Source organism: Triturus cristatus, chromosome 6 (genome assembly GCF_964204655.1).
Source record: "Triturus cristatus chromosome 6, aTriCri1.1, whole genome shotgun sequence".
NCBI classification, from domain to species: Eukaryota; Metazoa; Chordata; class Amphibia; order Caudata; family Salamandridae; genus Triturus; species Triturus cristatus.
In genome coordinates this window covers 322,799,332-322,826,044 of record NC_140589.1, presented here as the reverse complement: position 1 = coordinate 322,826,044, position 26,713 = coordinate 322,799,332, and the positions used below count along the sequence as shown (strand labels likewise).

The 26,713-nt window shown below is 47.4% G+C and overlaps 1 protein-coding gene across 5 annotated transcripts in view; it reads right to left on the bottom strand.

Moving 5' to 3' along the window:
- The window catches only part of ROCK2 (Rho associated coiled-coil containing protein kinase 2), a 531,243-nt gene extending 505,169 nt beyond the window's left edge, over window positions 1-26,074 (bottom strand). For 4 of the 5 annotated variants that reach the window (XR_014962943.1, XM_085610694.1, XM_085610692.1 and 1 more), the window contains exon 1: window positions 25,377-25,975. Coding sequence is in view for 4 of the 5 variants with exons in the window: in XM_085610694.1 (XP_085466820.1) it covers window positions 25,377-25,475 (99 nt within the window). In the remaining variant the exon portion in view is untranslated. Of the gene's footprint in view, window positions 1-25,376 lie in introns of all 5 variants that reach the window. The other variant, XM_085610696.1, reaches the window with a different exon arrangement.
- Between the last annotated feature and the right edge of the window lie 639 nt (window positions 26,075-26,713).

Genomic DNA, 26,713 nt, shown 5'->3' with positions numbered 1-26,713 from the left:
GATCTAAAGCAGCGGTGTTTTTTGTGTCGCAGAAGGAGATTGTGATAGTGGGCTGATGGTGGTCCACGCGTTTTTCCTTGATTGATACCATTGGGATTTTCTACAATTGTTCATGTTTTAAGGGTGTTTTGCCCCATACTCAACCAGTCACCTTTATGCGTTTTCAGGGGATTTAGCCTTCAATGCCCTAATGCCAAAGGGTTTTTGGACACAATGTGGTTTTTGCTACTGCCAGAGTGGCACGACTGTTGGGTCATGGACATACTATTCTAGGATGGAATGCGGTGCAGGACGAGGCACGTTGACATATTCAACAACAGCAAGTTTGGGTGCTCATCTAATTCTTTTAGGAGCAGCTATGTGAAGCGTGGATTGACTAGCTTAATGTTTGGTATAATAACGTTTGGCTGTGGTCTGTGTCGAGCTAGGGTCTTACGAGTGTACGTGGGTGGAAAGGTCATTGGTGAGCCAGATGGCTGGCCTACGGCACTACCAACCGAGTAACCCCATCACAGTAAGTATCTTCCATAATCTGGCAACGCCCTGGCAGGTTAGTAGATCAGGAATTTCAATCATGGTCAAGGGTTGATGCACTAATAATCGCTGCTTTACATTGTATTAAGGCAGCCAGTCAAGGGGAATTCCTCTGCTGACCTTAATAAGAAGTTACATGGGGACCGGGGCATGCCAGCACCTTTTAAAGTGCCTATGTAGGCAGGGAAGGTAGGGAAGACAGGTGATGAGGTCTATACAGCCATTAAATATGTGCTTCTGTGGTTTCTTATACAAGGCCACGTGGGGAAGGCCTGTGCCAAGCGCATCAGTGTTGCCTACATCTGCAGCCAGAAGAGAGTGTAGATTTTCATTATTGACTACATGTCTCTTTAAAATGAATTAACGTTTGACATTGCCAGAAGGGCACCCTGGGAGCTCGCTGCAGAGCATATCTTACCGCAGTTCAACCCCACTACCAAGCGGAAAGTGTGAGCCGCAGAGCACAACAGTCCTCAGGGCTATTCATATTTAATCAACTACTTAATATGTTTCTTAATGTTGAAACACAAGTAAATATGTATCTATTTAACTGTCAATGGCAGGACGCGAGTCTACTACACAGAGATCAAGGCCTTCTCTAGACTCAACAGCCACAATACTTGAAACTATGTAAGAAAAGATATTCTTGTTTTAAAGAGTGTTGCAGTTCTAAAATTCTTCATGGAGTCATTGTGTCCAGAAATCCTCAAGAGAAGACTGATAAAGGCGTCCAGCTCCACTGTGAGCCCGTAAACTCATTCCACTGATCCTGTATAATTCCCATTATCACTAGCGGTATGGAATCCTTCTGCTGTGCATTGGCACAGACAATGCTAGCTCCTGCCACTCATAAGTGGGTGATGGTCAGAACTACAATTCACACAGTAAGTCGGCACTACAACCAACTTCGAAGAAAGTCAGAAACTTAAACTACTCCCAGATAGCGCAAATGCCTTTTTGTGTGGTACAAATCGGCTGGTTTATGCCCAACAGGCAAAATCCACAGCCCACGAGGCCTCTCTCACAGCTGAGTATATCTAAAGTGGGTGCAGTGCAACCTACAACCTTTCTTAACATTGTGTACATAGTACTAGTAAAGTCCACACATAATTCAGTGGAAACCCAATTAACTTTACCATTCAGCTGCACTGTTTATAGCAGAGTTATCCATGGTACTTTGGTAGTGGGTAAGCGCTGGTTCCCACCAGATGTTATAGATGTCCACAAAAGACATGTTTGCATACACATTAGGTTAATTGGTGTACTTTACATATTCAGTGGCTCACCTGAAAATCGAGCATGGTCATTTACAAAGGACCAAAGCTGGACAGCCAGGAGCTACAGCATCTGCAGTCTGAACATTAATTAGTCTGGCCAATTCCCTCAGAATGAAGGCAGCATCCTCATTTCGCTACATTAGAAGAGGATACCAGGCTTGCATACACCAATGAGAGGATGTGCTTGCAACAAATATTGTGAAATGTGAGACTCGTGCGTGAACCTCAGCAGCCTGACTCAATCATTCACTCATCAGAGGTCAAATGAATACATCAAGCATCGGCCCATTGGGAACAGCGTAGAGCATTGGTACTCGCAAACACTTTCCCAGGGGCCAAATAGATTGGTCTGTGGTGTGACCGAGTTGTAAAGTGGGCTTAGGGAAGCACAGCATGCACAATGTGTGGACTGTGAGTTGGGGAGTTATTTTTAGGGGTTCTTTCCATGCTCCCATAAGCCCTTAGAATTCTCATTATCTGTGTTTCTTTGAGAGACTGTTTTATGCTATATTCGGGTTGCACTCCCTCTTCTGCATCCTGGCCAGCTTTGGAGAGTCAAGTGTGCAAAAGAAGTGACTTAATTATTGCAATTAAATCAAATCTTATGCTTCACAATCTCCTTATACCTTTTGTCTTTTCTCTGTAAACATTAGGAGTACTCGGAAAAAGGCTCAGTTAATGTTGCGAGTGATAAAAAATTGCTTGACACAAAGACACTCTCCTCCCCCCCCCCCTCCCCCCGGAGAGATGCACTATGCACGGTGATGGGCAAACAAACACCCAACTTCCACCAATAGACATGGGGCAGTGGCAACGGTTTAGCCCTGGCACTATTAGACTGGATGTTTAAACCTGGCTTTAACCACCTTACCAGTATATACTTGTTGTGAACTCTGAAAATGAAGTCTGAGCAGGCATTTCTTTGGCAAGAACAACCTGAGACACTCACTCCCCCTATTATAGTGTAATGAGCAAGATGGAAGCTATGGAACCAGAAGGCATGGTTTTTTATTAATCGGAGCCTTTACTTTTAACAAATTGTGTGCTCTTGGGCAATCACTTACTGAACATATGTGTTTTTTACAGGGATGGGGGAGAACTTAAATCAAATTAAACACTCGTGGTAAGAAAGCAGACTAACTCAACACTCGCTGATTTTACACATAGAAACAGAACACAGAGTCTCACAGTCCACTCACTAAAATGAGGGCTAGTGTGAAAGATATGTCCTTGAAACAAGACGTTTATCTTCACCAAATGGTTTGATCATGGTCAAATCATGTATTTCTGCGCCTCTGTCCTCTTAATGGGTAAAATGGGCTGACCCCCCGCCACACGCTGTATGCTGTGGTGGGTGCAACCTAAATTGAGACCAATGGATGAAGCCCACTGACTAAAAACCCTCCTATGTATGAATATTTTGTATGATGTTTTGGGGAAAATAGTAGTCAGTGAAAAGCCTAAAGCTGTTCCAAACGCCTGACCTCACAAATTCACAATACAGTTACTCAGCAGATTTTGGTATGAGTAAACAGATGATTTTATTGGCAGAAATAAAATTCACAATACTTTCCAGGTGTGCGCGGGAAAACGATGCAAATGTTGCAGGTTTCCAAACGTACTTCCTGGGGGAAAGAAATTCTACATGCATGGGAGAGTCGTATAGTATTAGATGCATATTTACGTATTTAAAAACTGAGCCATCAAAATATCTAGTGCTCAACCCTGGAGTATTTTCCCAAACAAGGTGTTGAGAAACATCAAATAACTGCACTGAAGCAGTTGTTAACATGTAACTACAGCAAACAGAAATATAAAATGTGTCTACAATATATATGGAGCACAAACCACCAAACGAATGCACTACATTAAGCAATGATTTTTGTGCATGACAGCACAACTCAACTGGCTTTGAACTGAAGGGTATATCTTAGTAAATTAACAATCTTTGCTGACCTAACTGGTGCATTCAAACACACCAGTGATGGAGTGAAGAAGCAGTATATTGGGATATTTCTGCCTTACAAGGGAGGTACCATCCTTCACAGCAGCCCCCCACATGAGTGACATGGTATAAACCCCCATCATGGGCAGCCGACTCCATTAACTACTGCAGACTGGGGTTTATGTCACAGGGTCATTGAGCGCTACAAGAAGTCCAAGCACAGTGAAAACTCAGTCCACCAACAAAGGCAGCACCAGGGGCCATCAGCTTTGAAGGGGACTAAGCCCCAAAACACTTTGCAAGAAAACACTACCTATTCAGCCAACGAGAAAAAGAGCCACCGCGCCCAACCTGAGAAAAGTTCAAAAGAGGGCCTTTATTTTAGCTTGGTTCAATCGATTTCATTCAAAATGGTAAATACTTTCCGGAGCAATCGCCCAGCGCATAATTACATCTTGTAAAATGGGAGGACAAAGCTGCGTTTCACAGCCATTTCTGACTCACAGGCACACATGACAGAGCAACCAAGCATTCAATTCAGCCTTCTGTTTACACAACTGAACACTCATCTAAAGATTAATTCCAGAGAAAAAAATCAGCCAAAATAAACAGCCTTCCGACGCTTAACTAAGGCCTTCAGTACAGAGGATTTCCTTTTAATGCTAGGACCAAATAAAAGGGTCTTACTCTCGGATGACACGCGCCCAAAAGAGGTGTGTGTGTAGGGCACAACATTCAAGTGAGTGCAACATGTGCTGGGTAGTGGGCGGGACTTCAAACACTCCAAGGACAACCCACACCCAAAGAGCCAGCCCCACATGCACAACATTTCAGGAAATGAGAGACAAGTGTGCAGTAGCAGCTGGTATCAGGGAAAAGTGGTGAGCCAGCATGGGGGGGGAGGGACGGACAAAAACTAGCACAAAATAATGGAATGGAATGCAGCGGGGGCGGGAATTACTAGTGGTTCAGGGTTTTTTATAAGCATTCCCATGCATACCTGTTGAATTTATCAAACGTGAGTATAAACTGTGTCTGCTCAAACTAACAAAGTCTTATGAAAAGGCATATACTACACAATGCAACAAAGGTAAACAAAGCTACGCACACATGCCAACAAGACTGGATTGGATGCCTTCACCTACATAACAACACATTTGCAGAAGTACCTGCACAGTACATATATGCCCGTTTTCCGACAGCTGCCCCGGGCACACATATAGGTTTATATTTTTAATAATTTAGATAGTGGGGACTTACTTCATCCAGGAGGGTTTCAGAGTGCTGTGCAAGTGTGTGTGTGTGAAAACACCAGAGACTTAAGTATTGTATTATACATAAAAAGTAGTCTCATAAGTAAAGTATACACAAAAGCACAGATAAGACAAGCCGAACGCTCACATTTACCGTGTCAGTCACGAGTACATGCACCTAGGGAGGAGAGGTGTACGAATCCACGAAGAGACTAGGGCACACCCCGGGGTACGCACATATCATAACGATCCCAAGTACAGCAAAGGAATAGCACAACTGCAGTTCGACGGCTCCTTAAAACAACAAGCACTGGGAGGTATAACAGGCAAGAGTAAAACATCGGAACACGTGCTCTGACGCAAAGGGGACGGTGGAGCCTTCATAGGATGACTGGTGCTAGTGCACAGGCTGAGGCTCCCAGATTCCCCTACATCCAATCCAGAGGCTGCTGTCATGCTGGTAATACCATTCATTACCCAGAATGAGAGAAGCACCGGGACTGGCGCGAGTGGGATGGTTTTGCGCTTCCACGGGGACTGGGAGCCTGTGCCTGCTGGTCTCCACCTGGCAACTCTGCTGAGCTGGAGAGATCTCAGATTTGCATGTCGGTTTGGCCATCCTAAGGCAGCCAACCAAACCGACAAGCGCACTTGCAACAGTGCCCACTTCCTCCTCCCTGCTGCGGTCAACGACTGAACAAGGATAAGGGAGTAGAGAGTGGATTCCATGGCATACATGTTTAGGAGATGGGTGAAATCGCCCACTAAGATCTTGGAAATACTGGACTATATTTTTATCCTGAAAAGTTGTGAGAATGTTTAAGACCTAGTTGAGGGTCTGTTTACTGAAAATGCACTGTTGGTCCTAGTTATGTAAACCGGTGTGCATCTTAGTCTCAAGGAAGATGATGGCAGAGGAAATCCAAGGCTGGGGTCAAGATGCTGCTGGGGTAAAGCTGTAGACAGGGTTCGTGGGCCTCCAAAGTAGAGTTTAAGGAATAAGTAAATATTTCAAAGGAAAGGGACTTTCCTGGTGGGGCAAGGTCATTGTTACTGTGTTCAAGATATGCTAGAGTGGGGGGGCGTGACCAACAGCATGGCGGACTAGACATGTCCAACCGGTGCTCCGAGGGCCGCCAAGAGATCCTGGCAATTTATGCAAGCACACATGCAAATTGAACACAGAAACTTACAGAACTGGTGCTGGAACATCTGCTCTGAGTGCCGGCCGGGTTGCGCTCTCGGGAGTCCCTTGGTTGTGGCGTGGGGCGCGATGCGTAGCGAAGTCCGGGCTGCAGACAAGATGGCGGCGGCTTGAATGGAACGGTGAAATCAGAAGACACTGAGGAAGATAGTCCGACTCCAGACCAGAGGTTGCGCCTGGGCTGGGGGAGCAGAGGAGAGTGAGCTGCTGAGAGGAACGTCTAGTGTTTTCACCTCTCTTCCCGCGGCCCCATGGCCCTCCTGGCGCTCCCCGCTCTGTCCGCCGGGTACGCGGTGAGGAGACACGAAATTGGGCGGCGGAGGGCGAGATCGGGGGAGCGTGCTGCTGGAAATGGTGGCGGACCTTCCAGGACAGGCGGCGATAGCTGGAAAGCCTAGGAGAGTGTGTTACGCAGCAGAGAGAACCCGAGCGCACCTTTGGAGAGGCAGCGAACCCAGGGTGATGACAGATCTGGTCGGAAGTAGCAGCGCTTGCGCTGGATGTGGCAGGAGTGAGCCGGTGAGCTACAAGAAGGTGGGAAGTCTGGCGCGTTGCAAGGGAACTTGCCGCTGGAGCGGTCAGCGTGGAGAGGGGAGCACCTGAACTCTCTGGCATAGCGGAGTAGGTGTAAACACGCAAGCACTGAGATGAAGGTGAAGAGAGAGGCTGGGGGAACTTGAGAGTGAGGTGATGGGACTCTTTTAATCACCATACTCTTGGAGCATCAGAACAAAAGGAGAGAGCTCCATATTTCAGGAGTCTGATTACTTCTCATTCGTATCCGGGGGGCCCATGACGGACTTGGGGCTCTGTGGACTGCGATAAGGCTGGTGAAGGGACCTATACCCGTACAGGTGGCCATACTGACGCCGGAGGCCACGCTCATGGAGAAAGTGCGTCTGAGGGACTAGTGACACTGACTGTGAAGGATACACGCAGGGACAGTACCGGTGCAGCCCCTAGGGCATGATAGTGTGCCAGCTGGACACCAGGTGAGGCAACTGTGTGGGAGCGCCCTCTGCCTGTTCGTCTCCCCCCATCCGCCCTCTGTAGTAGGGATAGGTGGGAGCCGAGTCTTTTAAGAAGGAGGAGACTGCCCAGCGGGAGACACACTCATTAACGGGCAATAGAACAGCGACATCAGCAGATAGTAACCAGAAGAAGGAAGCCCGGTGGTACGATCAAGGCTGCGCTCGCGTGCCCCTGTGGGCAGTGACACCAGATGGCGCGGGATAAAGATTCCAAGACGCAGAAGCAAGTGAAGATGGATAAGTTCACTAAACCTCTGCCAGCGGGGATTCCCCCCCCCCCCCCTTCCGGACCAATGGGCCCACCGAATAACAACATCCAGCGACACCAGATGGCGTGGGATAAAGATTCCAAGACGCAGAAGCAAGTGAAGATGGATAAGTTCACTAAACCTCTGCCAGCGGGGATTCTCTCCCCCCCCCCCCCCCCCCTTCCCACCACCACGGAACGATGGGCCCACCGGATAACAACGTCCTCCTTCAAGCGATTCGATCCTCCAGAGAGGCACTGGAGGGCAAGATTGACGAGATCAAAATAGATGTCAACTTGCTCTGCCAAGATTTGCGAAAAGTGTCTGAAAAGGTAACAAGCAGAACACCGTATATCGGAGGTCGAGGACACCACTCATGTCCTCAGAGGCGAGGTCACAGCCCTGACGGCGGCCATGAAAGATGTGCTATGAAGGGTAGATGACGCAGAAAATCGGGCCCGAAGAAATAATCTCCGCTTTCTGGGATTTCCAGAGGCTACAGAAGGGACAGACGCGGGGGCCTACCTACGGAAGTGGCTGTTGGACACTTTTCCTGACGCCTGCTTCTCGCCTTGCTTCATGATCGAAAGAGCGCACAGAATTCCTGGGGTACGACCGCCACCGGGTGCCACCCCGCGACCGCCGATTGTGAAATTTCTGAACTATCAGGATAGAGACCTCATCCTTCGAGAGTTTAGGTAGAAAGGAGACATTCGCTTGGACATCACAAAAATCATGGTGTTTTCAGACTACTCCCGAAAGGTACAGAAGCAACGAAAAACATTTGATTCCGTAAAGGACAAGCTACACCAAATGCAAATCACCTACATGCTTCTGTTTCCCGCCAAACAAAGTGATTTACCAAAGTAGGACACTATTCTTCAACATGCCAGAGGAGGCATGGCATTGGTTGGAGGAGCGCCCCATGCCGAGACCGTCCGGCGACGCAATGGGAATTTCGGGGAGAAAACCCGCACGGAACAGCAACAGACCCAAACTACGGCGGCTCAAAGGGAGGGCTATGGAGGTTGCACAGAGATACTCACGTAGAGCGACGCAATATCGTAGCAGGAGAATACCAGGAGCCCCGCCTAGAGCCTCGGACTCAGAGTCTGCATCGCATGGAGAGTCCCAGAGGGCCACCTCAGACTGAGGATATGGCACGACAGCTCTCTGCGGATTGCACAGATCGAGATATAACAACAGACTCGGAGGGTGAGCACCCCTTGCTGCAGAACATCAACCTCCTGGAGAACCAAGCAGAGACAGAAACTGTGACAGAGCCAGACAATCAGATTCAACAAACAGGCGCAGAAGAATGATGTGCAGAAATTGGCCTGGAGAAACATGAGGATAACGAGAAGACTGTGGAACTTGCACGCCACCCCAAGTGTGCTGTTTATCCTTTCCCGAATTTGAATTTCTTATTTCTCCTTTTTGTGTTTTTTTCTTTGGGTTTGGAAGGGCAGGGAACAGTTTAAGGGGGGGTGGGGGGGGGGGGCGGTTGGGTGGGAGGGAGACAGACCTCTCTAGTCCATATACGACGCAGTTGGTCCTGTTGACCCAAGGGATAGTCAGTTGGATGTTGGAGGAGTGGGGGTGTTTACATCATTAAACAGCAACACAGTTGGCAGGCAGATACCATGACACCACAGACAAGATGGAAATGGGGCGGTGGAGTTGTCGTAAGCAGCAGGACAGACATACTATACCCCCGGGATGGCCAGGCCTAACAGAGACGTAGTCGGTCCTCTCCTGGAACGTGAATGGAATGGGAAGTAAAATCAAGAGGTGTTTGGTGGCGGCATACTTCAAAAGACTGAAACCAGATTTTATCTTATTGCAAGAGACACACCTAAAGGGAAATCTTTGTGAGTTTCTAGGCCGTGGGGCGTACAAGACACTAGCGCACGCAGGGTTCTCGACGGGGGCAAGGGGAGTGGCAATATTGATTAGAAAGAATCCGTCTTTTAGAATTGAACGTACGTCGATGGACCCAGGTGGCACATATGTTGCAGTGAAGGGGATGTGGGACAGGAGAAACATTACCTTCATCAGTTTATTTGCACCCCACCAGGTTGCAGAAACAAACACTAGAAAAATTTGCAATAGTCCTGATAGAGGCCGGCTGAGACACACACATTATGGGGAAGGACTTTAATGATGTGATGGACCCCACAATAGATCGTACGACGGTGCCCACGGGAGACCCTAAAGAGACGACACTCAAAAGGTTCACTGACACACTGGCACTCACAGATGTATGGCGTAGGCAACACCCCCAGACCAGAGCCTATTCCTTTTACTCGGGCGCGCACAAAACCTTTTCACGTCTGGATTATATATTAACCCCGGCGGGGGAATTAGGAGACATACGTAAGGTAGAATATCTGGTGAGAGGCCTTTCAGACCACTCGCCGCTGTGGATTACAGTGGGCACCCGGCCGCATTGCCCAACAGGGGAATGGAAACTCAGTGCATGGGAATTGAGAGACCCGCAGGTTGCCAAGGAAATTAGGGTGGACTCTGAACTTTATTTTAGTGAGAATGTGGGGTCAGTAGATTTGGCTATTACACTGTGGGGAGCCTACAAACCAGTGTTGAGGGATAGAGCCCAAAACATCATAGCCCACAAGAAACGAAAGGAGGGAGAGCAGATCGCGGGGCTTGAATCCCACCTACTGCAAGTGGAAACACAGGCCAGTACAAGTACTGACCCTTCATTGCAGCGTAGAATGCAACTCCTCAGACAGGATTTTTTTGCTCTGGCAAAGAGACGCGCAAAATGCGGTACAAGCCATGCACCGAAGATTATATGACGCGGGAGACAAAACGGACCGTCTGCTTGCATGGCTCAGTAAGAAAGAGTTAGAAAGCAGGTAGGTGACACAGATACGAACCGACACTGGCCAGACGCACGATACCCCTATAACTATAGCCAATGCTTTTTTTAGACTATTATGAACGCTTTTACACACAACGCGACTTGGCAGGACCCGAACCGACACGGGCCTACCTCCAGCACACGCAATTTCCAAAACTAACAGATAGTGACTCGCAGACATTAGATGGAAAAATCACGAAAGAGGAAATTGTGACAGCCATCGGCCAGCTGAAGACTGGCAAGGTCCCGGGCCATAATGGGCTCCCCCCAGAATTTTTTTAACAGAACGTGACACTTTTTTGCCCACATCTCCTCCAATTATACCTGGAGGCGCATGAGACCGGCAAAGCTGCCCAAAGATCTGAGGACAGCCACAATTGTGGTGATACACAAGGAGGGCAGACCGCCGCAGAAGTGTAGCTCGTATAGACCCATCTCTCTTATCAACATGGAAACTAAAATACTGGCTAGGATACTGGCTAACAGACTCACTAGAGTAATATTGGGACTCATACAGCGGGACCAGTCTGGTTTTATGCCTAAGCGGTCGACACGGCTCAACCTTCGGAGGTTACACAACTGGTTAGAGGTGGCAACCACTAAGGAACAACCACATTTCATCCTGTCTCTGGATGCCAAAAAGGCTTTCAGACGGTGGATAGCCGTTCTTTATGAACGACCACTGGCCAGAACCAGAGTCAACGGGGTGGTGTCCAGGGAATTCCAGATCGGAAAGGGTACCTGTCAGGGTTGTCCCCTGTCTCCTCTACTTTTTGCTTTGGTACTGAAACCTCTTGCATGTGTTATTTGGGCACACTCAGATATAATGGGATTTCGGGGCCAAGGAGAGGAGGGTTCAGATCAACGTATCTCGTTGTATGCGGACGACATACTATTGTATGTCACAAAACCAGAGACATCCATCCCTACGATAATGGACAGTTGTGAAACTTATGGAGCTCACGCAGGATGCACAATTAATTGGGAGAAATCCTGTCTTTATCTGGTGGCAGAGGCAGTGGGTGTGATATGTGCCAGAGACAACTCCAACTGGCCCCCGAAAGCATCAAATATCTGGGTATCTATGTTTCGACAAATACGACAGCAGCTCTAGACCAAAACTTCTATAGGGTACACAGGGAATTCCGAGCGGACGCGGACAGGTGGAGGACATTGCCACTGAAATTGCTGGGCCGGGCTGCGCTCTATACAATGATAGTGCTCCCGAAGTTCTTATATATGTCCTTCAAAACACGTACCACTGGATCCCGGACGAGGTGTTCATCAGAATAGAGGGCACACTGAAAACATTCCTCTGAGTTGGGAAACCACCGAGGATAGTGCTGGTGACACTACAACGGAACCAATATAATGGTGGTATCTCTTTACCCAACCTGCGGGCCTATTATTGGGCAACCCACCTTATCGTGATGAATGAATGGGGATCATGTAGACAGAGACCACCCCGCATATGCGCTTGAACATGCGCAATTCACTGATCAGCCATATACACACTATATATACGGTGGTAAGGGCTCCACACGTCTCCTAACAGCCACACAGATCGTAATAGCAACATGGAAAAAGGCGGAGAGGCAGATGAAATGGACGGGTAGAGTGACAAAGGAAACCCCACTGTGGGTAGGTAGCAGACTTAAAGAAATTGCGAAACTGAGAGGTTTCAGGCAATGGGACCTGCTGGGCATCACCCAGCTTAAGGACATACTATGTTGAGGGAAACTGGTAACATTGTCTTACCTCCAGACAGAGTATGCCATGGCCAAATCCCAGCATTACAAATTTCTGCAGCTGGCACACGCATGACAGGCACAACATATTGTTGACACGACAGCCATTCCGGAATACGCGCCATTGGAGGGTTGCCTCCTGATGGGTGAGATAGGAGATAAGGCAGTCTCCTGGACATACAGTACCATCATCAACAACAAGCCAGACTCTTTGCAGAATTTGAAGACCAAATGGGAACTAGATGTGGGGGCAATAGAGGACCTAGACTGGGAAATGGCGTTGATGCACCCTCTCGAGGTGGCCATCAAGTCACGCTTAAGACTGAATCAACTCAAATATCTACACAGGGCGTACTATGATAGGGCACTTTTACATCTCATAGGGAGGGCGGAGGAGCCCAATTGTTTGCACTGCCAAGCATTGGAGGGCAACTTCTTCCACACGGTTTGGGAGTGCTCCCAGATTCAGAGATATTGGAGCACTCTTTTAGAGGAACTAGGGGCCATTCTGGAGGGGACGATTCCTCTGAACCCGCAGTTAGTACTGCTGGGAGTCTCCACGGAGGTTGATCTCCCTAGGACAAAAATACTGCTACTCCAGCTAGGACTAGTTGTGGCAAAGCGTGACCTGGCTAAGAAATGGGGGCCAGTGACGGGACCATCGCTGAATGAGTGGAGGAAAAATATGGACATGTACATGCTGGGGGAGAAAACGATATATCAGGCAAGGGGGTGTCCTAAAAAGTTCTGGAGAATATGGAAGCCTTGGCTTAAACACTATGGACTTACGCTTACTGACGCCCAATGAGGTCTTGAGATGGGACGGGAAGAGGGAAAGGGGGGGGGGTGGGTGTGAAGGGATCCGAAGGGACATACCACAACCGTCTTATTGTATATTACTGTACACAGAACTTGATGTTGAAGTATTCTTATTGTAACGTCTTCACGTTCTTAATGAATATCGTATCTGTATCGCAACTATGAAAATGCCAATAAACACATTTAATTAAAAAAATATATATATATGCTAGAGTGGAGGCAGGCAGGCTATACATTTAGAGACTAAACATTTGGAGTTAATGAGGGACAAATACTTCTCTGGGAATGTCTCGAACGTGGGGGATCTGATATTAGTTAAGATGGACATAGATGAGGATGGCATCAGCAGTACCTACCATGGGAAGGGGTTGGGGAGGTGTGCGTGTTAGCGAGGGTGTCATAAGAAAAAATTAACAGAAAGAGAAAAAGATTTGAGTCCGATTCTTTAAGTTTTAGGTTTAAGTTCATGTCCAAGAAGATGATGAAGAGAGGAAGGTTACGCTGATCGAATACAGCATCAAGATTATCTAAGAAGGAATTAATTGCTTCTTGCTGCATGATACGATACATTCTGGATGACTTATGAACTAACTGTGTGCTCAACTCACAAGCCCCAGCAGTAACATATTTGGGTTTACACTTTGAAATCTCACTCAGTGTGTGTTACTTTTTGTTTACATACAGAACACATTTTGAATGTCAATGAAATTGTCCTAACAGCTTTTCTTGAGATTGCTTTGAAGCAAGGCAAGTTGTGAAGCGGACTATGAGATCTACATGCAGACAGGCAACCATGAAGATTAATTCCTTGTAATATTTCCTAGGCATAGCTATTATAGAGAAGTCAAGCATTTTCCCTGATTTTCAAGTCTTCGTCATGGTCGTTTAGGGATGTGACCCATTTATGAACTTTTCAACCAATCATATACGTGATTAGCAACTCCTGCCAACTACCAGAAGTCTGCAACTAAAAGGGAGGTGCTACTAGTGGGTTCGACACCTTTAAAATATACATAAGCAACACAACTTTGAGATAGTCCTCCAAGTCCCCATACGAATTCTTCCTTCAGTGAAGTGGGGATATAATATGAATGTAATCATTTTACAACAAGACAAATAAACCTTTGAAGCAGAAATGCAATTATAGCAGTAACTAAACCTAACTAGTGCATTCAAACACACCAGTGGTGGAGTGAAGAAGCAGTATATTTGGATATTTCTGCCTTACAAGGGAAGTACCATCCTTCACTGCATCCACCCACGTGTGACACGCTATAAACCCCCATCATGGGTCATTAGAAGTCCATTGTGCATTAGAAGCCCTCATCCTCTGATGGACACAAATGCTTAATTTGAAACAAATCAATTAGTGCGTTTTAAAAGGTTGTGGGACTTAAAAAATGTACAAATAGTTTTATAGTGAAGACTCAAGCCACTGGCAGCTGTAGGGTCTGAATAATGAGCTGAGAGAAAATAGAGGGTTTTATTTTACAATTTCGAACCAAAGATTAACCTGCATGGGGGCATGCCATGTGGTACTACAGGCTGGCTGCACCCCAGCCTGGTCTCTCAAAGCCAATCGATGGATAAAACTGCACAGTTTAAGGTCATGTGTGTTACATTAGATTATCTAGTGCCGGCAGAATGCAGGAGTTCCCTAGGAGAGAACAATGGTGCTACCCGATCATCATCATTTCCAGATCCATGTCAGCAACAAACAATAATATGGACACCCCAGTAGAAGCCTGCCTAAAACACTGGTAATACCGGAAGAATACCAAACACTGTGATTTTCAAAGACTGTGCTTCGTTTGGCGTGGGATACTGGATACAAGCCTAAAGTCTGCTAGAGCCGCCAAACCATTTATTCATTTTTATCAGAAGTGATATGACAATAGCATGTTCACCTGTACAGTGAACTACCTCAAAAGACAAGCAAGCTTTGAAAGTTTTCAAGAACAAATTTGTAAGTGGAGAAAATAGCAAAAGAGATAAAGGTTTTTGGTGTGCCATGGGTCCAGGGGTGTTAACCATTTCTGACGAATGGTTGAAAGTTCTTCCATGAAAGGTGCTGAAAGCAGAGGATTCTGATTAAGAGCCTAGAGCCTCCAGGCAACAGATGATATAATGCACGGATTAAAGGACCTCTTCAGTTGATAGAACTGGCTTTGAGAAGGAACAACATTTAGGACAAGTCACTAGTTCTTCTGGCTTCCCCTGAGTGAACATATAATAATTATGTTAGGAGGATGCACGAGTAGAATTTTGACACCCTAAGTAAGAATGCCTCAGTTTCCTCTTGTATCTACTCACAGCTCCCTCTTGCTTTGAGGCTGGTAGGTTACCACTTTGATTTAACCTTGTGAAGATAGGAGGAGACCATGGACGCTTACTGATGCTCTGAACATTAGTAAAGTAAGATAAGTCTTCAGGTAAGAAGCAAGCCAAGTTATTTGGGGAGCCAGGAAAAGCACTGATGTATTCATTAAGGATCAAAGTTTGCTTTGGGAGAGAAATCTAACGGCATAGGAGCATAGAAAACATTCGTATAAGGTGCTCTTTGGGTTTACATTATTTTGTGTAGGTGAAATAAGTGAAGTGAGCACAAAATCAAATGCTCAGACACCAGAGGAGAAGAAGGCTACCCTCTTCTAGTGGACAGAGAGGCCCATCAAAGAGTATCTCAGAAGCAGCAACATGCACACTAGCAGGTTCCCACCAAGGCCCGATATACAGCAATTAACATTCCTGCTCTACATCCACATATACTATGGACAAGCTATGGCACGGTCCATTGTGCCACTGGGGAAGGGACTAGGTTAGGGGTCGAAGGAGGGCTTAGTGGGACGTAGAGCTGGGGCCCCAGCATGCAGGACAACCTCTTTTTTGGAAATCCTGTACACCTGGAAGTTTTAGTCTTATTACAGTCCCCAACATTTGCCTAATTTTGTTTTTCTGCTCCTGTGGGCTTAAGGCTTGGGTTTTCTGGTTAGGTTACGTCCGACTAAATTTGCAGACTTTTTTGATGGAACAGGTCTAAGTTATTTAGGGGAAGCCTTACTGCTGGTAGGACATGTTCTGAAGTAGTTGGGAATGATGAAAAGCACTGGATGGAAAACTACCAAGGGTTGGATCCGTATTGACTGAAAGAGTCCGGCTCAGTAAATGAGGTGGTGGGCTATGGGCAGATAGGGAAGAAGCTTTAAAATAGGATTAACATTGGGGAATAAGATATAGAAGAGTACAGAAAATGTAAGGTCACTTTAGGGGTTATTTAAGAGAGGCAGAGTGTGTGGTTGTCTGATTTTGGATGGACGATAAAGGGAAAAATGGTAGGTTATTGTTTGCTTTATTCTGGAGGTGGGGGTTTTATTACACTAGACTTTGGAATTACCCAAAACACCTTTCGATATACCTGTATATGTGGTCATTTTTTTGTATATAAAATAGAACTCTTTAATATAGATTGCATGAGGGAATTAAATAAAACAGAGAAATTCAACCGGAACCCACAGTATGCAGGATTTTTAAATGCCAGGCCCAACCAGTGCAAACCAAGACATCATATCCAAAAACAGAAAAAAAGTGGATAAGATAGGATGGAAAGGAAAAGCATCTTTTTCAAAAACAGGTGTCTAGTTACGTCAAAATAACGGTGTGACTCTAGGGCTGCAGATTTCAACTTGAGCAATCACAAGATTAATTCACGATTTTCTACCAACAGGTAATGCGTGACCAACCAACAGACTAGGGAAACGTATGCGACGGCGGCCCCATAAACCATTTAACAACACTACAGAAGCACGACTTTTCAGCCTATAACTGTCAGGCTTATTGGGGACAGGCCACATAATATCAAATGCAGGCTTTAGAAAGACAAAACCACAACCCTATGAGGCGGGGGTTTTATCTTTGTTCCTACTCCGCTACATTTGTCCACTCGGACAACTGGGAATCCACAAAAAAGCTCATATGGACCTGAAAATGTGCCATGCTCACATACGCTGGGGAAGAAAGGGTGTAGTGCAGACATCACCCTCGAAGAGAACAGAAAAAAAATCCATAGGGCTAGAAATTTCACAATGGATGCTTTTTAGAGGCCTTAAACAAATTTACACTTCTTGTTCACTTCTCGCAGAACAGTTGTTCGTCTCATATTCGTGCATGTCCAACCAGAGGCGCACTTCCACTCTAAGGTGTCTTTGCTACTCACCCTATCTACACAGCCGCTTCAAACAAGCTGCAAAAAACATGCAACAGCTGCAGTACTAAAGCGTGAACAAAAATCAATCGAATGTTTTAGGCCTGGGACGTACAGCTATTTATAACTCCTCCTGGCCACAGGTCTAAGTTTTCCTAGTTCGATTCCAAAAGACAGCTCACTTGAGCTTGGCACAGCACACTTCATGCGCAGCCTAGGACAGGAAGTGGTGTGCCACCAACGCAATACTACAGGTATCACAATGAGAAAGTGCTAAAGTGAAACTCGCGTCATTCACACTTCCAAATGCGTGCAGCAGCGGACTGAGGCACTAGCACACATTGTCATAAACCGCTGTCGCACGAGCTGCAGCCAGCCACTGACATTCAGAGCCCATCGAAAATCCCATGGTGGTTGGTGCCCGTTCCAGCACCCCCTGACAGCTGTTTGTATAATCCTTCCTTTACGACGCAGCGATATTCCGCTCAGCCGGCTCTGAGAGGAACGCAGCGACAACGCGGCCATGAGGTGACTCTCTGTGCCTGTGCGCGTTACTTATCAGATGCTGCGGTGGCGCAAAGGCCGGGAGCGGACAGGCCACCTCCGAGACTAGCTTGTCCTGGCAGCGAAACAAGGTTATCCTGCCGTGAAGAAGGGAAAAAAAGATCAAACTGAATACGCGCCGAGATGCCCGTCCGTGGGCCGCTGCCAACGCTGGCATCGGTGGAGCTGGCAGCGCGCGTGGGCGCACTGAGAGATAGCTCTGCAGAGAGGGCAGCTCATGGTGGCCGCTTTGTAACGTAGGCCCGGCTGCGCTGTGTGTCGAGGCAGTGCAAGGGATCGACATATTGTTTACATTTCTGAGGTAGAACACCATTGAAACCTGTGGGTGGCTATTGTAGTTAAATGTATATTCGCCGTTCGCTATTTAATGACAGCATTGAAACAAAGTCCGCCAAGCAGCTCTAGTGTTTACTCTCCGCATTCCTGAAAGAAAGCTAATTGAATGACGTAAGGCCTCCCGCAGACCCGCTGTGCTCACTGATACCAATATCTGTCCCCGTGACGCACTAGCCTCCTCGTCCTGTGTGTGTGCCACCAGGCCAGGTCTCTGCCCGTCAGACACCTCATCTCAGCCCTGTAGTGGCACTGGAAACAGGGGTGCGGGAGGTTCTACAGTACCACCATAACACAAGCTTTGACAATATGCTTTAGCCATGCTGCACACCATTGTGGAGGCTGTTCAGCATGGCTAAAAGACAGGGGGGTAAAGGAAAGTAGAGTGCTATGGAGTGACGTAGAGTTGAGTGCAGTGAAGTCTGGCGCGGAGTGGCGCAGTGGAGTAGTCAAGTGGAGTACAGTAGAGTTGTGTGTCGTAGAACAGAGTGGAGGAAAATGGCAAGGAGTAGCATAGAGAGAGTGGAGTTGTGTCGTAGAGTGTTGTAGAGTGGAGTGGTGCAAGGTAGAGCACAGAGGTGTAGAGTGCAGTGGCATGGAGTAGTTAAGAATAGATTAGAGTGGTGCAGAGGCATACAGTTCAGTAGAATGTCATAGAATGGAGTGATGCAGTGGCAAAGAGTGCAGTGGTGCATAGTAGAGTGTGTTAGAGTCGTCTGGCATAGAGTAGAGTGGTGCAGAGTAGAGAGGCGTAAAGTTAAGTGGCGTAGATTGCAGCGGTGCACAGTAGATTAGAGTGGCGTAGAGGGGATTGGCCTAGAAAGCAGTAAATAGGTGCAGAGTAGAATGGAGCAGTGCTGAGTAGAGAAGAGTGGCGTAGAGAAGAGTGGCGCAGAGTGGAGTATAGTGGCGTTGAGTGCAGAGTGGCGTAGAGGGCAGTGGCGCAGAGTAGGGTATAGTGGCATACAGTGCAGAGTATAGAGTCGTAGAGCATTGCTTTCGAGTAGGATGGTATAGCGTGTATTGCTTTTGAGTAAAACGGCGTAGATTGTATTGATTTTCAGTAAAGTGGCATACTATGTATTTGTTTCAAGTAAAGTGGCAGAGCGTATGGTTTTGAGTAAAGTTGCATTGATTGCTGTGGCAGAGTGCAGTGGGGTAGTGTGGAGTGGTGCAGGGTAGAATGCTGTAGTGTAAAGTGAAATGGTGCAAACTGGAATCGAGTGGTGTACAGTCCAGTGGCATAGAGCAGATTGTTTCAGAGTAGAATGAAGTGGCATAGAGTGCAGTGGCATAGAGTAGAGTGTCGTTCAGTGCAGTGTAGATTAGAATGGTTTTTTGGGGATTGGCGTAGCGTGAATAGTGTAGTGGTGCACAGTAGAGTTGTATAAGGTAGTGTGCATTGGCATAAAGAATAATGGAAAAAGTAGAGAGGCGTCGAGTGAAGTGGCGCTGAGTACAGTGCAGAGTTGCAGTTTGGAATGGGGTACTGTGAAGTGATACAGAATAGAGTACAGTGGCGTAGACTGTGGTAAAGTGGAATATGCATGGTGTGGTAGCACACTGCCACTACAGACAACACATCTTCAATTGAAATTACTGATACATTTGCACAGACATACAGTTTAACAAATAAAAGTATACAGAGCGCAAACAATTATGTGTTGAAATTTCATCACGTACTGTATTGATTGTATTAAAATAGGTTTCCACCACACTTCAGCTTTACAAAAAAAATGTGCTACATTTGTGCTTTCCATATTTTGAAATATGTGCAGTTCATTTAAATGTTGTTTTGTGCTAGGAAAAAAAATAACATCGTACCGCACACCCTGAGTAGCCAGTATGATTGCCACATAAATCCTCTCACTTTGAAGTCAGAGAAAGAAAAGAAAACACCAAGCTCCCTGGAAGAAAAAGCTTGACCTCTGACCTCAGTCTTTGAATGCACAGCAAATATGGCTAGATAAGAACAAGATTAAAGGCCTGGTTACAGAAATTCAATGCTGGTGGAAGAATACAGTAAATAGTGTTTGGGCAAGGGAAGGGATGAACTCAAGATGGACAGCCTGAAACAAATAAAGCCAGCAAACAGAATGCAAGAAAATGTGATATACAAAACACAAAGCCAATATTAACCCCTTCGACGCGCATGACAGAACGGTTCCGTCATGCACGTCGGTTGGGCTGTGCTTATGACGGAACCGTTCCGTCATGGCCCCGCCCGTGCTCAGAACCTTCAGCGTGGCGCGGAAATCCGCGCCGCGCTGAAGGGGTTAAGCAATGGGCAGAATGCAATCCTGAGGAAGCTTTGTGAAGACCCCCAAGATGTTGTTACCAAACCAGACAGCTGCGTTGTATGATAGGATTCGACCTAAAATTGAGAGTGCCCTTCAAAGGTTTTACTTCTGGCAGCATTTTTTGTGTTGCAAAACAAACACTGTCAAATGTCCCCTTCCTCTTTGGTGAGGTAACGTAATAAAATAGCACCCCCTCACCCCGCTTCCTCTCCCACCACCCCACCCTAAACCCCGTCCCAGCATCATTGCGGACAAGCCTGGCCGTCACATTCAGTCAGAGGGAACAAGAAAGAGCCCCCATTCGGTTTAAGAGTGAATGGGGCTACATGACTTAAAGGCAAAGACTGACAGCAGGTGCCCAACACTCAGTGCAACCCGAAACTCCGCTCAGGTGCCAGTACAGGAAGTCAGTACCAACCCCACTTCTTGGCTCCTGTCATGGCTTTCAAATTGTCTCTCTTTCTCTCACATACCTCTCCCCTTCCTGTCTCTCTTTTTAAAATCTTTTTTTCTTAATTCAAGAAAAAAATTGAAAATAAGTGAAAGTTGCCCAATGTTCAAAACCCGGAGTAAAATTAAAATCTGTGTCACCTGCAGAAACGTTTGTGCAGCATACTTGCTAGATACAGGAAACAGCCCCAAATTGATGTACACTTTATCCTATGGATTTGTTAAAGAGTGCTCAAAAATGTCTTTTTTTCCAAGCCCTCCCTACAGAAACGTGCAAGAATGCCTCCGAGAACCACAAAACATTACAGCCTGACAAAGAAGACCCCGGTGGTTATGCACAGAATATCAGTAAAAGTTACTGGTTTGAAACCAAACACTTTGGCGACCACTACATCCACCATCATTGGCCGAGTTAACCTTCACCAATAAGAGCCTCTGGGGATTTTCTAGCCAAGATACATTGAACTTTCATCACAATAAATGTGCGTTTGTACATTTGCTCAAATTGATCGTCCGCTTATTTTCTGTCTAGGAATGCTATAATTTGCATAAATTACAATGTTGTTTAACAAATACACTACAATGTTTATCCTTTGTATCTGTAATATATGTATTTACGCACTCTGCCGTCCACTGGGTCTGGTCTGTGTTCCTTAAAACTGCTAATAAATAAATGATTAGATAAAGTGTCAGAGAATCCACTTCTGTAACAATGAGCATAGCTCCTCTCCAGCTCTGGTACAGGCGAGTGCCCACACAGGCCTACTGACTCATACGTATGTAGTTAATGTTTTCAGAATATAGGGACTGATTCACCAAAGCATTTTTGAGCACGGAAAGTAGTTCTGCAGGACTGCTCTTGCATACCTTTGTGATTTGACCCCAAGAAGTCCAAACTTCTATTAGTAAAAGTACAAAGAGAGCAGCACTTTGTATATGCGAGAATTGTATCTGAATATTCACATTTTAGATGTTTTGGGGCCAATTCGCAAAGGAAAAAAATATTATATGAGAAGTACTACTTTGAGTGCCCCATATGTTTTTGTGAATAGGCCCATCAGCGGCCAATACCAAATCAAATTTGGACATATAGGTCCATAAAATGCTCTTCAGAAGTCCTGGTTCAATCACACACACCCCACAGTATACACGACTAATGCGCACCCGTCATATTAGTTAAGACAAAAATGGAAAGCCCACTCCACTGTTAGGCAATAAAATATATTGCCTAGGAGATGCAATTTCAGAGTGTTCTTCCAATCGCCTGAGCTCTCCGTCTGGTAGTCAAATGCTGTAGCTAGAGGTAAAAGAACTTGAATCGGATTGAGTGATTCCAAGTCCTGCTTTTTTCCCCTCCTTGCACGTATATCACAAGTCTTAAAGCAAATGACTTTTTAGCCACTGTGAGTCAGGTTCCTCAGATGCAGATGCTTAGGAGTTTACTTAGGGTGGACCAGCAGTTTGTGGGCATGTGTTATGGCCAAGTAGGCATGGAGGTTTGGGTATGCAACTTAAGGATACTCAAAGTGTCTACAGACAAAAACTAGCCTCAAACACACTTATGAGATCCTAATGTTACTGCAAAAGCCTACTGCCTCCAACACAACTGAGTTTTTCATATTTAAAAACAGACAGGGAAGGGCATGTAGTGCAGGTAGTGGGCACCGGTACTCATTTTTGAGGACCAGGGCTTATTTTTCATCATCAGACTGACGTACAGCATGGCATAGAAAGGTTAAAAAGGAAGAAAAGATATGAAGACCAGTACTAAGAAAGCAGGAATGAAAAATAACCTGGAAAGTGAGGTATAAGACAGGAAGTGTAAGGCGGTGGAAGATTCACAAGGTGGAATCAAGACTAGGCAGCCTTAGTATTCAACAATCCCAGCATTCGGCAGCATCTGGGGTCAACTCCTGAGAAAACTGAGCTCCTGCACTTGTATGCATATATTATTTTACAAATTAAGCACATGAATAGAGGTTTAGCTAGACTCTTTTCATGGTGTAAGTGTTACATCATCCTCCGGCTTAACAGCCACATCTCTACTGGTGAAGAAAACAGAGCAAAAGAGCTCCCAACCACCTCCACACACAGAAAGTGTTGACTTGTTGTGCAAGTCTGCTTGTACATAGCTGAGCTCAGTCACCGAGTTCAAATACACTCCCTTGAATGGAACCCGACAGCAGGGAATCAGAAGATCCAGGGGTGTGAACCCATGTGCTTCCACCTTGTTTCTGGCAGCAGAGGGGTAAAGGATGCCTCTTGCACCTGGAGTGGACAGGAATCATGCGAGAGAGGCCTGGGGTCAAATGTCATGAACTGCAAACCGGAACAGTTTACAAGACTCGGAGGGACGCTAGTGTCCCACACCAACGCCTGCATTCCAGACACATGAAGCCACAAGATAAACAAGAATGTTTTCAGCCAATAAATTACGCAAAATCTCCATGACATGAAACGTGAGAATCCCCAGCTGTGAGAGTGCATGAATATCAACGCCTCAGGGACTGGTCTGAGGCGGGGACACAGCCAATTAGTGACACATGAAGCCCCTGACACTCCCCAGAAGAAAGCATTGCATTTAGGCACTTTTAGGAATAGGCGAGTAAGTCACTAAAGTGCATGATTGGTAAGACACTTAATCTGCACGGTTAGTAAGTCACTAAGGTGCACGGTTAATAAAAGGGGGGAGCCATGTCTGCGGCAGCCGTGGCCTGCGGGGTTGGCAGTCGTCATGGCAGAGTGGGAGGCGGCTGTGGGCCTCTCCTGCCCTAGGGCACCACTCCCTGCTTCTCCACCCATCAGACTCGGAGGCACATTTCAAACTCGAGAAGTGTCCTCTCCCGGTCCTGCTTTCATTAGAAAAATGTTACCATTCCTGAAGAGGAGCCGCCTGCCAGACTGCACATCCGGGTGAAAGTGGAGGAGGAAACTAAACAACCGAGACGCGGAATTAATATCACGAGACAAGTCGTGGCGTTGAAGGGCGCGCTGGGATCGTGCAGGTCCTAAAAGGGGCACCACTGAGCCAAGCAAAGTCCTCCAACTTTTAGGGATCAAATGACAGCACTAAAATGGTTTCATCAGTTCCCACACGACATGAATGGCACATGGCCGGGCATGCTAGCGAGGGGCACTCGTGGCCCCGGTACAACCCGACAGAAGGTGCCAGCACCGAGAAGAACTACACACATTCCATGCCAGTTAAATGAACATTGGAAAGCAAGTTACAGAAGGGGGCTCCGCCTCCGTGCTGCTGCAGGGTGCCAGCAACGAGAGAGACGTGAGCACCTCCCACAATAATTACATTAATATTAGAAGACAAGTCATGGAAAGAAGGGCGGGGGTCTCATGCGCGGGGCTGCGGTCGGCTGAGAGGAAAGTGTGAGGGCTCGGTGGAATATAAACACAGCACAGGCCTATTAATGTTGGGCAGCAGTGGTGGGGAGGGAGCGCAGCAGTCCGTGCTGCTTCAGGGCCAGAGAACGGAGTCAGCACCGAGGGAAAGCGACGCAGAACTCAGGCTAGGTATTAACTAGGGAGTTCTAGCCAGGCACAGGGTCGGACTGGCCTTTGGGCAATCAGGCAGACGGGCTGGTCTGACAGGCCAGTGTGCCAGCCGGCTTTTTGCAGTTTGTGGGCATGTTCAGGCCAAATAGACCTCTTAACTTTATATTTCCTTGTTATTACTACAAGCATTGGCAGTAGCATACACGTGCATGCAGTCTCGCAAACCTTGCAAAATACCCAGATAGCGCGTCTTCAATAGTTCACATTTGACCTGATTTTGTAGCTTATTTACTTCGCTAATGAGGGGCATTTTTATTAGGATGTCCGAGCCTATTTTGTCCCGACCCGGCTCAGGCAGATGAGGTCTGTCGCTCGGGCCAGATGGAAATGCCAGTAGTGACAGGAAACTGCCCACCACACAGACTGAACAGCAATGCCAAAATGTAAGTCACCGGGGCGACGGGCTCCTCCGGGTCTCTGCTGCGCAGGGCAACAAGGAAGTGTCATGACAGAAAAGTGGGCGAATAAAAAAAAAAAACACAACTCTTTCACATATCGAAGTCCCATGTGCTTACGCGATGCCCGGGGTGACGTTTCTACAGACAGGAAAGGGTTGCAGAGCTCACATACGTGAGAATAGTGGCAGCAGAGAGGATGTCACGTGGGAGGGGCACCCCCAGCTTTGCACTTTTGTGGGAGTAGGAGGAAGCCTTGTCAGAGCACAGCGAGCGCAAGGAGGCGATTGTACATGTATGGCAGCGTCTGCACAAGCAGGGGGCACTGCTCGTGATGCGCCGCTGAACCACACAGCACAGAAAGTTTCGGCGGACAGAGTCGCGCGCGCACACACACCTAGACGTGGTACTTATGGTAGAACTTTGGTCATCGGACACACCGTCCACCCCTGGGCTGCTGCGAGGCCCCGGGGGGAGTGTCAACAGGGAGGGGGCTGTGGAGTGCACACACACACCGAGGCTTCTACAGAACTGGGTGTAAGGGGGGGTGCAGAAGGGGGGCACTGAGGTTCACGACATAAGTACAGACCCCCGGGGGCACCCGGCTCCGCAGCACTCACCAGCAGGCTCTCCACATTGATGGGAGACTTGGGGTCCCGGATGAAGGCCTCCAGCTTCCTCTGTCGGTTCACCATACACTCCCCGGTGGAGGCGGACATCTTCCCGGTCCGGGAGGGGGCGGGCGCTCCCCGGGGCGGCGGGCCCTTCCTGCCCAGGCCTAGCGGCTGTGGCGCCCTCCCTCTCCCAGGGGGGCACAGCGGGGAGAGCCGCTCTCCTGCCTCCTAGGGGCTGGGCGGGCGCCTCGGACACATCGATCCCCGTCCCCGCGCTGCTCCGCCTAGGCTCCGGGGAAGAGCCCCGGCTGCATGGCAGAGCCCGCCTCTCGCTTCCTGCAGCGGGCAGAGCGGTGGCGGATGCGTGTTCCTTCGAGCCCGCTTCTTCCGGTGCAAAGTTGGGGGTCCTGCTCCTGCAGAGTGCGGGTCCCGCCCGGGTCCTGCCCGCTCCCTCACTCCTCCATGCCGCTGGGGGCGGCGGGGACGCGCTGCTGCTGGTGCTGCCTGCTGCCCGCCTCCTCCATGCTCGGAGACCGTCTGACATCAGCCTGACTCGGCCCCCTTTACCCACAACCCTCCTCTGCCCTGCGCACAGGCAGACAGACAGGCAGGAACAGGAGCCAGTGCCCCTCCGCCGTCCCGGGGCGCACCGCCGAGGCTGTCCTGCAACACACCTTGCCTGCAACCTGCAAAACACTGGACTGGTGGCATGTGGTACACCCCGAGGCGGCCGCAGACAACGCAGGGCTCTCCTAATACTGTGTGCTGCACTACACAACTCTCCCTGCGACGTTAACTTTTTTTCAAGTGATTGATGTTGAGAGTCACCTTAAGTTGTATCGAAATTCTAGTAAACAAAAAAATAAAACAAGCATCGGCAAAGCCACTAGGTCTAGCATTTACTCTCGGGATCTTTGCAAAACTTTTATTGTTAGGAAAGTTTCCAGGCCATCACCAATCTAAACAAAATAATTAGCTAAAGGAAAAAATATTTTTTTTACCTACAAAAAAACACAAATTGCCACAGAAGTCCCTGGCACTGAAGGGAGCTTGTGAAAGGGGTGGTTTAGCCAGTGGCTGAATTGCACTGACCCATTGCCCTGTGATGCATGCTGGAGTTGGTGGAAGAAAAATGTAAATTATAGAACCATAGATTAGGGCAAAGTCTGGCTAAAAAACCTGATCACTAAGTTATACACATAATTTTAGAAAAATCAAAATATCTTGGCTAAACCAGATTTAAAAAAGTCAAATTGTCTGGCGTTGGTTGCCAGTCTTTTGCATTTACAAATGCTTTTTTTGTAATGTTTTGGTAAATCTTTATTACAGACCAAGAGGCTTGC